Source organism: Aricia agestis, chromosome 12 (genome assembly GCF_905147365.1).
Source record: "Aricia agestis chromosome 12, ilAriAges1.1, whole genome shotgun sequence".
In the NCBI taxonomy this organism is placed as follows: domain Eukaryota; kingdom Metazoa; phylum Arthropoda; class Insecta; order Lepidoptera; family Lycaenidae; genus Aricia; species Aricia agestis.
Window position 1 is genome coordinate 11,537,363 of NC_056417.1, and position 14,156 is coordinate 11,551,518.

At 46.9% G+C, this 14,156-nt stretch overlaps 2 protein-coding genes across 2 annotated transcripts; one reads left to right on the forward strand and one right to left on the reverse strand.

The window, feature by feature from the left end:
• Nucleotides 1-638: 638 nt before the first annotated feature.
• LOC121732631 (eukaryotic translation initiation factor 3 subunit D) lies at nt 639-8,233 on the reverse strand. The gene is made up of 10 exons (XM_042122581.1): nt 7,936-8,233; nt 7,633-7,823; nt 7,078-7,234; nt 6,664-6,773; nt 6,240-6,378; nt 5,587-5,747; nt 4,068-4,199; nt 3,270-3,476; nt 2,030-2,225; nt 639-1,087 (listed from the first exon to the last, which is right to left on the reverse strand). Exons 1-10 carry the CDS (start codon nt 8,126-8,128, stop codon nt 927-929), a joined length of 1,647 nt encoding a protein of 548 aa, XP_041978515.1. The 5' UTR covers nt 8,129-8,233; the 3' UTR covers nt 639-926.
• A 2,371-nt stretch (nt 8,234-10,604) lies between these two features.
• Nucleotides 10,605-11,396, forward strand: LOC121732725 (uncharacterized protein DKFZp434B061-like). The gene has a single exon (XM_042122679.1). It carries the CDS (start codon nt 10,605-10,607, stop codon nt 11,394-11,396), a length of 792 nt encoding a protein of 263 aa, XP_041978613.1.
• The last annotated feature ends 2,760 nt before the right edge of the window (nt 11,397-14,156 follow it).

Consider the following 14,156-nt stretch of genomic DNA (forward strand, 5'->3'; position numbering starts at 1 on the left):
TTCTAACAAGGTATGAACTGTAAGCACGAGTGTTAACATATTTTCCTATAAGCGTCAAACGATGGCGCATGGAACATCACTAGACTTGCGTTATACGTTTGACAAGTATCTATAGAACTTCTGCTTACGATCGGCACAACGGGGAACGAGCGATGCGCGCGCTCTATAGCTTGCTAATGTATACTCTAAGGGGCCAACCCACACGTACCACATCCACGTGGTCGGGCGTATAATTCGTATTGTACATGAACTGGACCATTCACACGTACCACATTTTGCAGTCGTTGTCGACCACTTGTGTGATACCGACCACATCGCAACCACAACGTTGCGTCGATGCAATGACATTGACTTTCGTACGTAACCACATCGCAACCACTGGCGACAACGCAACCACGTAGCCATTTTCAGGGCCCCCGTAAGGGCTACTGGCGCCCGTGTGCAAAAAAAGGATTTTGGCGCCCCTTTAGGCCAATTTTTTGGGTCCTTGGTTTGGCGCCCCTAGAGATGGCGATTTGGCGCGCCTAGAGGGTGGCGCCCGCGTGCATTGCACACATTGCACATATGGTAACGGGGGCGCTGGCCATTTTGTCGGTACCACAACTACAAAAAGCTGCAGCGACACCATTCACACGTAACCACTGCGCGACGACATTTTGTCGTTGCGATGTGGTGTGGTTGTGGTACGGCCCTTAAGCGCGTAGACATGGCGCGCGCTTTCTTTCAAAGTTAAAATACTGTATAATCTTCGAGACCTAGTTAGGGCACCTCCTCTCCTGCTATAATTTGTAACTACATCTTAATTGCCACATTCTTTTGTATTGTGGGAAAAGTTAAAAAAAAATGTTTTTGATTTTTTTGATAAAATCTTGTACGTAAATACCTCTACGATAGTAAGAGCTCTACCGCTCGACTACAGACTCTGTTTAAATCCTCTTGGAGTTGCCGTACGAGTATAACGGCGCGAAGGGCGTGTCGGCCGGCTCGTCGCCGCTCTCTTCCGATGCGTCCGACTCGAACGTGTTGTCCGGGATGTCGTACAGACGGATGAGGGGCTTGTTCGGGTCCTTCATTATCAGGTATTTGCCTGGAAGAGAGGTTACGACGTTGAAATTACATTGTTTTTATATATTATAAGGTGTAACAAAAGTAAGTTATAATACTTGAGGGTGTGTATGTGCTCCTTATTATAGTTTATTGTGAAAGTAGCGATGCCATGCAATAATTTAGGGTTGCAAAATTACAAATGCAATGCACAGTGCACATAAGTACTATCACATAGCTTTGTTACACCATGTATACAAGTAACATTAATATTTTATGACTTGGTCGAAAAATTTGGCTAAAAACGCTTTTACGTGAGTCTAAATAAAAACAACAAAGTGTTTCAAATAAAAGCTAAGCTGATATTATTACTGTCAGCCATTCAAAGCACAGTGTAGCATTTTGACTGAATTCATTTGCGAACAAAAGCATCACATTACGGCTTCCAACAATTAACTGTAAAAATGCAACTCAAAACGATCTTGGTATCAAACAAACAACTAAATACCATTTGTAGACATTAAAGCATTTCATCCAAGATTAGTATTGAGCAGTGCATGGGCATAAGAGATTTCTAACATAAGTGATCCCCGAGACGATCAAACGGTTTTATTCAAAACTTACGTGTTTGATGAAACCGTTTGATGTCGATTTGAATGGTTGTCAAACGGCATTGCGCATTTGGTTCGGTACGCCGCCATAATTAGACGTGTGTGATGTAGACAAGATGCTCTGAAACTTCAAAATCCAGTACTAAATTAAGCCGAGTTTGTTCAAAAGGTTCAAACACATCGGAACACGATCAAATGGCGCGTCAAAAACAACAAAAATATGAAATTTCATCAAATGAGCTTCAAACACGTAAATGTTTGACAAACCGTTCAAACTCGCTTTGTAAAGGATCAAAATGGTTTGAGTCAAACAAAAATGTACGTGTTTGAATCAAACCGTTTGACCGTCTCGGGGGCCCTTTAGTGACACTCACCGTCCTTCTGCTTCATGCATATATCGATGATGCAGCGGAGTATGCCCCACGCGTTGTCCATGGACAGGTTGATCTGTGCGGCGAACTCGTGCGGCTTGAACTGTTGCGTGCCGAGGATCACGTGACGAGAGTTGTCACGCACTTGAGCTCGGGAGACATACCCGAACTTGATCTGGTCCGATCCGGCTAGCAGCGCCTGGAGATTCGAGTTTAAATACATATTGAATAAAAATAATATGAATAAATATTAAGCAAGTGTAGAAACTAGAAGACGGCGAGAAAAAAGTTATTTATTATTACAAGAATGTAATATTAACAACTTAAAATTGAACACTGTTTTTGTACTCATTCTTCATAAAAGGTATATAGATATGGTTAATCTATATGGTCCTCCGTAATATATACTATGTGTTAGTGTAATCACCATTATCCTTGAAAGCATCAAATGAGCCCGTCAAAATGAACAACTTTATCTATGAGAACAATGCTGGGAACTCAAAAAAAATACCGTCTTCATACCTACACGGATGCCCGGATCGGCAATTTGTATGGGTATGAAGACGGTTTTTTTGATTTCCCAGCATTGTTCTCATAGAAAAAGTTGTTCATTTTGACGGACTCATTTGATGGTTTCAAGGATAACGGTGATTACACTAACATATTGTATATTATAAAAAAATATGTTTAACATAAAAATAGACATTGCCCTCAACCGTGTGGCGCCCAATAGAGCCAGCGAAAGACTTTCGTCATCTTATTAAAACTGAAATTGGGGCCATAAATATGTTTATTGTGCAGAACCTATAATATTATATTGATTTCACATTTCGGAGGTCCGTCAGACACACACATAGTTTTTTTTTTTTTTTTATGAAATAAGGGGGCAAACGAGCAAACGGGTCACCTGATGGAAAGCAACTTCCGTCGCCCATGGACACTCGCAGCATCAGAAGAGCTGCAAGTGCGTTGCCGGCCTTTTAAGAGGGAATAGGGTAATAGGGGAGGGTAGGAAAGGGAAGTGAAAAGTTGAGGATAGGGAAGGGAATAGAGTAGGGGTTTGGGCCTCCGGTAAACTCACTCACTCGGCGAAACACAGCGCAAGCGCTGTTTCACGCCGGTTTTCTGTGAGAACGTGGTATTTATCCGGTCGAGCCGGCCCATTCGTGCCGAAGCATGGCTCTCCCACGTATGTTAGTATAGTTACTTTCAATTCTATAATATTAGTATAGATGAACCGTACCTGAACGGTCCACTTGGCGAGCTTGCACGAGTTGTTCCTCAGCTCGTTGGCGAGCACCGCTCCACGCTGCGTGTCCAGCTTCTGTCGCCACTCCACGCCGTTGGCGAGCTTCGAGTCCCACTCGTTGAGCGCCTTGATCGACAGGAACTGCATCTCGTTCTGCGGCCCAGCCATGACAGCGTCGTGCTCGCACCGGGCTACTAGCACCTGGAAATGATGATGAAATATTACGCCGCTAGTATACCGACGCTGCGAAAACAGATAGAGCGAGATGCAATATAACGGGTTATGTTGCATCTCGCTCGGACTGTCACACGCGCGGCGGACGGTGGGCACACGGCGAGGGCGCACGCATTTCGCAGTCGACGTTGTTTTCGTTGACGTCTTTTTGCCAAATAATAAATTATTAGTAAATGATCCATGGTAATCTACTCGACACATTAACTGTACACGCTCGAGATAAAAATTAAACTAACAGCGCTAAATGAGATGGGCGTACGCGACGGGTACGGTACGGCTCGCGGATTCATGGCCCGTGGCGGTCTTCCGACGCGTGCGCCCGCGCCCGCATCCGCCCGTGTTTTAGTGTTGGCCCTAGACACCGCTTTTATAGAGCGTCAAGTATATAACACAGTTTTTAAGCATTTAACAACCCCCATTAAGATACATTATACCATAGAGTAATAATATGTCTACCTGATTATACATACAATTTTGAAACCATGAATAATATAACACAGGCTATAGAAAAAGAAGGATAACTAAATGTTATCTATAGTAATCGGAAATAGCACTTACCACTCCATTATTAAGGTTCCATTTCCTGTAGCGGTAGCCCACCGATGCTACCTCTCCTTCTTCTTCCTCGGACACAAAGGGATTCGGTTCCGGGAACTTAAATTTAGGTTCGTTTTGACCTGACTTCAGAACCTGTTGAGCAGTTTATGTAACATTATTTTAACGCCAAAATTACAAAGCAGAAAGTTAATGTGTGTGTTATAAGAGATATTAATATCACAGTCAGGGTCAGTTCCCATTGCCTTTCAAAACTGAACTTTATTTGCTTCACAAGGTACAAATTTAATTGAAGAGCTTTGCGTCCTTGGTGTTCGGCTGCCTAATTCACACGGAATATATAACACTAAAGGAAGGGCCATAGCAAGTAAGTTTCATTGAAACTGCTGTCGCCAAACTCACACAGTAACATTTTACGCACACAAAAGAAATAACCAATCACAAAGAGATTTCTTTTTTAATTACAATGTCGAAAAAACAACCCTAACCCTTTTGAAATAAAGAAGAATTTAAATTTAGCAATACCGGCTCTGACTACCGAGTTCAGTTATTCAACGCTAGATGGCGCTTGACAGCTAAATATGATAAGACTTGAAGTTGTACGCAATTTTACACCTTACGTCAACTAACGTAAGGTTTAAATCCGTACTCACGAATTTCCTTTTGCGTGCGAGTTAAGTTATGTCCAGCAGGACATAACTATGGCACGCGGGCCACGCCCATATGCCCTTTCCTGTAGTGTTATATATTCCGTGCTAATTCAATTTCAAATAACTCATTAAAAAATGTTTCATAATATAGCTTTGTTATGTTGCTATGTTAAATGGCCCTAATTCCCTTCTTTTTTTATGACACTGCTTCCAGCAAGAGCGTCGCTAATGTAGAAAACTTTACTATATTGTTTCCCCCCTAGAGATCAAAACAAATGTAGTAAAGTTTTATACATTGATAGATGTTAGAACCATTCTTATTACAATCGTCATTGAGGCAAAGACTTCTAATGTGTAACGCTCATGCTCTTGACTGTACTAGCAGGCGTAGCATGGTCACCATAGAAACGGATTCTTTCTACGAAAGAATAGACAAAGTGACAGTTAGACAATGGAAATCCGCCATTTCGTCGATAAAATCTGTCAGTATGTTGCTCCTTCCGTAGAAAGAAACCATTTCTATAGTAACTCTAATGATATATATAGATATATATCTTATGTCTTTAAACGAGCAATTCTATATATATATATATATATATATATATATATATATATATATATATATATATATATATATATATATATATAAGCTATAGCTATAAATGCTACGCCTGCAGGCGTTCATAATTTTTATTCTTTTAATATTGCGCCATTACCCTCCCAAGTTATGACTAAGCCAGCTTATGAGCTGGCTATGTCCTTAGCTGCCAGTGAGGCAGTCAATTCGAACAATTTATATCTCTGTTACTTCACTTAAGTAATTGCAATATTAATTTTCTTTTTACTATCGGACTAAATTTTTTTTAGTATACCTGCTGGCTGAAGTTGTGGTTGATGAAGGTGGCCTCGAGGGCGAGGTTGCGGGGCGAGTTGATGGAGTTGCCGTCATCGGCAGGCGGCTCCACCGACGTCTCGTTCACCGTCAGCAGGTCGAACTCCGTGTTGTCACGCTTGTCCAGGAACAGCTTGTCACCTGGATATTAATGTTTCTAGAGTATTAGTAGAAGATTTACAGTAGGACTAGGCCAGTAAGTGCTTGTTCAGACACAGCGGGTACAATATAGGATACGACCCCTCACACATTATTACTATGGTGTTGTATTATAGTGTTCACAGTTAACCGCCCGGTTTCCGCACGGGAACCGCGCGGTTTCCACTGTAACTGAACAAACACTAAAGACTAGGGGACACTATGCTACAACGGAGCAACGCGGCACCTCATGTTCCATGGTACCAACATTTTATATCATGTGTCTTGCTGACATCTTATTATTTCATACAAACAATATTTGGCTGTAGCGTGTCACGTCGCTCCTGCCCTACTAGTCTTTTGTATTAATATAGGTCACAATTTATCCTGAAAATGTCGAAAATTAACCATGCCAAATTTAAGAAAAAATATGTTCAACTAATAACTGCATAAAGAATGAGGACTTTCATTGTTATAAAATAAGTGTGGAATTACCGATTTTCTCAATGACAATATCCCAGGAGTAGTTGGAGCGAGTGCAGCACATGATTGTCGCAAGGATCGTGTCGGTGGCATACACAGTGCCCACAGTCTTGCTGAGACGACGGATCACCGGGTCATCAGTAGTTGTCACCTAAGAAATGCATTAAAACTTATTGAAGTTACATAAAGAAATATTCAGTTCATTATTTATTTCAATAAATGTAACAATAATTTTGCATTTTTAATATGTAAGGTTTAAGAAGTTGTGCTCTGAATATATGGACATTAAAGTTACACAATGATTTATTATTGCCTAGCAAGCTACTTCTGCTAGTTATAATGCAAGGGGAAAAAAACGCTCCATAAATAAAATATCTGTATACACAATGTAGATTCTTTTGGGCAGATTTTTGAGGGTGATAGAATTTATTGTTACCGTATGGAAGATGCGATCAATGCGCTGCAGTTGCTTCTCCTGCTTCACATTCACACGGTCATAGGCCTTGTCATAGTACTCCAAGGTACCGCAGCATGCAATATCCTCACCTAAAATAAATTCATACATACAAAATTACTCTTATAGGTACTATCAGACAAGTTGATTCCGAGGCAGATGTGGGACCTACATAATTTGGTTGAGTTGTCAAACCCAGCCAACAAATCACGACTTACATTGAACTGATATAATCCGACCAAATGACATAGGTCCGTCATCTGCCTATGAATCAATTACTTCAATGGTACATATTAGTATAACTTTTATTTGCTTTAAAATTATACTATATTTAAACTTTTAAAGTTTATTAAGTGGATCTTCAATTATTTGTGATTTTATTAAAAATAAAGTTACCTTCTTTAATTCCTGGCAAGGACAACTTAGCCAGCCTGGGGAAGTCCATATCTTCAATGGTGACCCAGGTAGGACGCACCGTGACGGAGGCATCCCTGATCTTCATTGGTGCACCACGCTGGCCCCACCTCTTACCGAGCTTTCTCTCCCTTTGTTGCTAGAATTATTATGAAAATATGTAAATGACACAATATTAGGTAATCCCTTTTCTGATAAAAATACTTGTAAAGCAAATTACTTTATATAGTTTCCTTTGCTTTGTCTAGCATAATCAAAATGTGTCAAGACACACAAAAACAGAGGGCCTTGAATAGTTATGTGTTGCATCAATGTCATTAGTAAGGTGGTTAAATACTTTGCTATAGGACAAATAAGATACACTTAATTTTTAGGAATGAGATTGTGGAAATATTAGTGGAGGCCCCAAAGGGAGACTGAGTGATGTGTTATGCTCAGGCTAACACCCACTAAATTAGTTTACAGCTACAGCATTAGACATCAACAAAGTTTCATGTTACACTTTTCGTAGAAACTTTCACTTTTCTTGACGCTTACCTTGTTCAAGGTGGTCATTCCGCCGGCGGTGCGAGCGCCTCTCGCACCACGACCGCGCTGGCCGCGAGCCCTGCCTCGCTGGTACGGCGGCTTCTGGACCCTGGTCGTGTCCACCAGATGGAACGTACTCTCGTCCTCATCATGGAAGTACGCGTAGGATGATCCAGCTCCGAATTGAGACGCGTACTTATCTAAAAGTATTATCAACGCGTTAACACGTCAGTGAAGGCTCTATGAACCAAGCAACCATAACCTCAAACCACTATAAAAGGAATTGCATAAGTAACACAAAAACATATTTACTCTGGTATTTCTTGTCCTGCACAACTGTCCAATCACTTATCTTGCCCAATCTGTCGCCTTTGCTGAAAGGCTGGTAGGGCATGTCCCGGAATTGGTCCGGCATTTCGCACGGGCCCCATCCTGTAGGGTTATCTTGAATAAGAGGAGCCACAAATCGTACGGGCTCCTCAGAGGGTAAAACGTGTTCCGACATAACTTTTCAATGTATTTAGTAGGATTTTCCTATTTTATCATTAGCAATAAAATAAGAATTAGTAACACAATTTTATCATGCCACACGACAGATTTTCTCGCGAAGTTTGACAATTGACAGTACCACAGATTACTAGTATATATTTGGACAGTACTCACTAATCTTGCACTAATCTTTAATCTATGAAGAAAAAAAAACTCTTTCAGTTTTAACTTTTAACCATAAACCTATAATGCTAAAGACCAACAGAGAGTGCGAGATAGAAGAAAATCCTTTATGGAATTATAACAAGATGAAAAGAGAGAGGCAGTCTAATGAAAATTGTAACCACTTTCATTTCACAGGTCGTCAAAAGTCGTCAGTCGTTTTTATGCCCTTTCGGTATTTCCAATATATTGTTCAATTTGTTTGTTATTTTTAATAAATATTATTATATTTAAAAATTGTGACTTGTGCTGCTAGTATTTGCAGTGTAAATCATAAGAATAATCCTGAAAAATATACATTTCACAGGTAATTAATCTTCATGTCCTAATTGCTACGATGTGTTTATTTTTGCTATATTCTGTCTTTAGTTCTCTATTTCTAATAAAATATTGTGAATCCTCCCTTTCACTTTCATATTTTGCGTAACTAAAGGTACTATTGTTCTTATATTACACAAATTTTGAAGAAAAATTTTTCATCAATTTTTTTTACATATACGCTAGTGCTTGAATCAAATTTATCGATATGCTTATCGATATTTTACAATAACATAAAACTAAAATAAAAATAATTTACCTTTTTATTTATCACCTTAAACCCGGCCGCACATTATCCGAAATTTCTGATCAGAAAAATTCGGACGCCCGGCGGAACGCACTCTGTTCATACATTTTGTTGTAGACCCATCATACTAAAAGAATTTCTGACGTGTCAAAATGTATGAGCGGGGCGGGGCGTCCCAATTTTTGTGATCAGAAATTCGGAAAATGTGCGGCCGGACTAAAAAGAACATATTATCTTATTTTAACTAATATAATATAGTTTAATATAATATAGCTAATATAATATAACTACTATAATATAGAGTGACTCTAAAACTAGAGGAATGTTTATATTTATATATCATAATCATTTGTTTTACAGATTCCCTCAAGATCCTCTAATAAGAGGAAAATGGCTGAAATTAATTGGGCGTGTTGGTTGGAATCCCAAGAAGATTATTACTCGAAAGATTTTGAACGTTTTCTGGGACCATATGTTCCCATTTGAATATTAAGGAGTCACCTCGATTTCTCATGGTTTCCATCACCAGACCACCACTTTTGTGAACATGATACCTACTCGAAACAATACAATGTACAACAAAAGAAACATTTTGAAAATCGGTTCATAAACGGCGGAGTAATCGTTGCACATACTTAAAAAATATATCCAGAGCCGAACGTCTAGACTCCTCCTGTTTGGAAGTCGGTTAAAAATAATTGTAATAAAAAATATTATGATAATAAGAATAAAATATAATATACTAGTATAGTGTGTTGTTTACTTTCAACGTTTACTTTCAATGTAATGGCTGATTTACCAGATAGATTTTACCTGAGTAATAAATAAGTAACTTTATAATGTGTTATGTGTATATTATTTACCCCTATAAGAACCTCATGTCATAACATATCCGACGATTGAAAAATCATTTCAAAAGAAAATGTGTATCTACTTTTCAATCGTCACCTTTTTTGCCAATTAAAATTTATGATACCTAATTTGAAATACAAATCTGTCAAAGTTTCATATTATTTATTTCATATATAAACTCAGGTAAAATAACTCGAACGGACTATACTATCGATAACAAAATACTATACTATCGATAGTAAAATATACATCACTAGCACACGCACACATTGACAGATCGAAAATGGTCACGCATTTTCGGGTTGTCAGATGGTCTTTACGACAGTATATAATAAGTCTATGCTTTTAACCATAAAGCTTTTTCGGAACGTCCTGGCTCTCACCCGCGCAACCCGTGTTCTTCGTGCTCCATACGTCGAGGTCTCTCCGTATGTCGTAGCCGTCCCGCGAGTTGTGCGACCGTGCCGATCCCTTCCGAGTGTCTTCGCCTGTGGATGCAGTGTTTTACCGCCTGTGGATGCAGTGCTGAAACCTCGGAGTGCAGTGTGACAGGCTTTTATAAGCCCATATAGCAGCCGACATATCCTGCCGCTATTTCTCGCGAAATAGTGAACGGATTGTCGCCGTGCTCGGTGCTGACCTGTCCCTGACTTCCCGCCGGAATATATTTTCGGTGTCGGGGTCACGGGGAGACAGTTACCCTGAGTGTGTGTGTAGTGTTGTGGCGACGTGAAGTACACTCAGTGCAGTGACCACAGGACCAGTACGTAAGTACACCCATTTTTAAACAATAGTGACTAGCTATTCAGCTATTATGTGACAGTGACACTAAGTGTTGTGATATCTGTGAGTGATGGCCGATCGCGAACCGCGGCCTATGAGCCGCGACCCGCGAGGCCGCTCCCGCGACGCCTCGGGATCGTCGTCCCGGAGCACGACCTCATCGAGGTCCAGCTCCCGTTCGGCCCCCGAACGCGTGCACCGCCTCTCCACCGCCGAATCCAGCAGCGGCGGCGCGGATACCGCCCATGGCCGGCAACCGTCGACATTACCGCGGGGTAGTGATGTCACACCCCCGCCCCAATGCACGACGATGCCCCGCCACGAGTCCGGGGTCCCGCCCCGCCCTGCCGAGCAGGATTCGGCGCTTACCCAGCGCTCCCAGCGCCTGACCGCCGAGAGTGGTGGCCCTCGCCACCCCCCGGCCCACCCCGTGCGACGTGACGCCGCTACCGCGGGCCCGTCCCGCGCTCCCGATGGTGCATCCCGCCCCTCGCCGGCTTCCCCGCCGCGAGACCCACGCAGGAATGTTGCGCAGGCCCCGCCGCGTGACCCCCGCCCCGCGCAGGTTTCCCAACCGCGCGACCCCCGCTCATCGCAGGCTCAGCAGCCGCGTGAGCAACGTCCAGCGCAAGCTCCGCAAAGGCGTGAGCAGCGTGCCGCTCCAGCCTCACCGCCGAGGCACACCCGCCCCGCGCAGGCGTCGCCCCCGCGCGACCTTGGCCCCGTGCGCACCTCGCCTCCGCGCGATAGTTTCGCCGCGGAGCCGCGAGCGGCGCCACCATCGCAGTCGTGTGGCGACTGGCGACAGTCACATGGCTGCACCCCCCGCACCTCAGGCCCCCTCCCCCGCGCTGGCCCATAGTCCGAGCGCACTGAGTGGGACCTATGTAGCCGGTGCAACCGGCTTTCTGCCGGCCTCGCCGCCGCCGGAGGTCCACATCGTGGCCCCCGCACCCCTTGGGCACCCTGCCCCTGCCCCCGCACCCCTGCCCACCGTGAGCCGTGCCCTATGGTGCAAGGCACGAGCCGAGGCACTATGGGGCAAGACATGCGTCAGGGCACAACCCCGACGACATCACCGGCGGGGGATATGCCCCCCCCGCCCCCCTTCCCTGCACTTGCCGCCAAGCGGCCCCGCCCGGAAGCCGCGACGGGTGTCTCACCTCCCGCGAAACGAACCGACCGACAGGTATCGTACGCGGAGGTGAGCGCGAGGCCCGCCGCCCCCCGCACGACACCAATGGAGACAGACCCCGCTGCTCCTGCGCGTGCGTCACCGCCGCCGCCCCCGCCTCCCCGCTACCCCCCGCTAGTTGTGGAAAAACTAGACGGCTGGGTAGGACATTTCAAGAAGCTCACTGAGCTCCTAGGGCACGCGCCGAACGCGAAACCCTATGGAGCCGGTGTTCGCTTCTCCCCCCGCACTGAGGGGGAATACCGCATCATAGAGCGGTACCTGAACCAGCTGGAGGGGCTCAGCTGGTTCTCTTACTCGCTACCAGCGGAGCGAGCTCTAAAGGTGGGCATCACCGGCCTGCCCACCAACACCACCCCCGAGGACGTGGTAGCCGGGCTTGGGGAGCTCGGCTACATAGCGGAACACGTCACCAAGGTGTCGGCCAGGGCCGACAGACCTGGGTGCATATTTTTTGCGCTCCTCACCAGGACACCGGACCTCACTCCCGGCATATACGAAGTAACGCAGCTACTTTGTATGCCGGGAATTAAGATCTCCGCCTGGCGAGGGAGAGGGAACCCCGCCCAGTGCCACCGCTGCCAACAATTCAGGCACTCAAGCCTGAACTGCCGCCGCCCTCTGACCTGCGTGCGCTGTGCCGGAGGGCACTACGCGCGTGACTGCCCCGTCTCCCGCACCGAGAGGCCGACGTGCGCCAACTGCAAAGGGCCGCACGCGGCTAACAGCAAGAAGTGCCCTATATATATCGCGGAGGCGCGCAATAGGCAGGCTGGCACGGTCTCTAGAACCGGTGCCACCCGCCCTACCCGCCCTAGCCGCCCTGACGTTGCACCTTCCGTCCCGGAGCAGGAGATGCCCCCGCCCCCGCCCACCGCCACTTCACTCATGGCGGAGGCCAACGACCCCACCCCCCGCCGCACCCCTTCGACGGCCCAGGAGCAGAGGCCGAAGAAGAAGAGGGTGCGCATCAGGAAGAGGGTGAGGCCCACCACCTCTTCGGCGGCGCCGACTGACTCCGAGTTGGAGATGTCGGCGCCCCCCGCTTCCGACCGCGAGGACACGGCCGTGGCTCACCCGCGGCCGCGACGCCCGCCGCGCACCCCGCGCACCCCGCGCGCCCCGCGCGCCCCCCGCGCCCCAAGGGCACCTGAGGACGACACCGCCGCTACCAGGGCCGTCAGAGGCGCAGCCCCCGCGACCGCCCCCGCAACTGCACACCGCCAGCCCTCACGCGGGCGTACCGCAAGGGCCTCCGACAGGGGCGATAATGCTCGCCCAGCTCGCACTCCCGGCGCCCCGATGCACGCCCAGGGGCGTACACCGACGGGCCCAGACAACCTAGAAGGGTTGTCAGTTTTCCAGCTCATCCAGCAGCTGCTCTCCCTGGCCATGGACACCTATTCTAGGATCCAAGCCGGGGAGGAGACCCTGACAACCCTTCTGCAGGCATTCCCTGCAGCAGCCGCCATCATCACAAAACTGATTTCCCAATGGACCCCCACGGCCCAACGAATCTAAGGGTGGTCCATTGGAACGCCAGAGGCCTCAGGGGGAAAAGGCAGCTCCTCCTGTACCTCCTCAGGACGTATGAGGTTGATGTAGCGCTAGTCAGCGAGACTCACCTCACTCCCCATGATCGCCTGGCCATCCCGGGCTTCCACACCTACCGGCAGGACTACGTGGACGCTGCCATTTCCTGTCGAGGGCTTGCCGTCCTCGTCAGACGTAGCCTGCTGCACCAGCGGCTCCCGGACCCGGACATAGAGTCCCTCTATGCGCTCGGCATCGAGCTCATGCTCGGCACCACTCCTGTCCATCTGTACGCGTGCTACAAGCCCCCGCAGATGCGGTTGAATACCTCCGAGATCCACCGGCTCCTATCGGAAGAGCCGACTGTGATCGCGGGGGACCTCAACTGCAAGCACCCGGGCTGGGGCTCGCGTACATCCAACTGTGACGGCACGCGTCTCTTTACTGACGCCGAGAGCGTCGGGTACAGCGTGGTGGGCACCTATGGGCCTACCCATTATCCCGAGTGCCCCACCCATTCCCCGGATGTGCTGGACATCGCGATCACGCATCGCCTCCCGGGGAACTTCGAACAGGAGGTCCTCGAGGAGGCCCTCGGATCCGACCACCTCCCAGTGCTGGCGACCATTAGCGCCGCGCCCGTGGTTTTACCACCGCCGCCGCCACGTCCAGCCCGTGACTGGGAGGTGTTTTCCCAGCACCTCCACGACTCTACCCCCAATTTTCCGGTGGTCTGCGCGTCAGACGTGGAGGACCTGACGCAGCAGATCACCGCCTCCATCACCGCTGCCATGGAAGCGGCCTCACAGCCGGCCACTGGCCGCAGCCAGAGGCGCTATGCTTTGCCGCGCCACATTGCCGCTCTTATCCAGGATAAGAAGCGGCTGCGCAGGC

Coding starts and splice junctions, on each gene's coding strand:
- LOC121732631 (XM_042122581.1), bottom strand. CDS start 8,128: ATGTCGGAACACGTTTTACCCTCTGAGGAGCCCGTACGATTTGTGGCT. Junction 4,200..5,586: donor ACCACAACTTCAGCCAGCAG/GTATACTAAAAA, acceptor ACTGCTCAACAG/GTTCTGAAGTCAGGTCAAAA. Junction 2,226..3,269: donor TCGCCAAGTGGACCGTTCAG/GTACGGTTCATC, acceptor TCGAATCTCCAG/GCGCTGCTAGCCGGATCGGA.
- LOC121732725 (XM_042122679.1), top strand. CDS start 10,605: ATGGCCGATCGCGAACCGCGGCCTATGAGCCGCGACCCGCGAGGCCGC.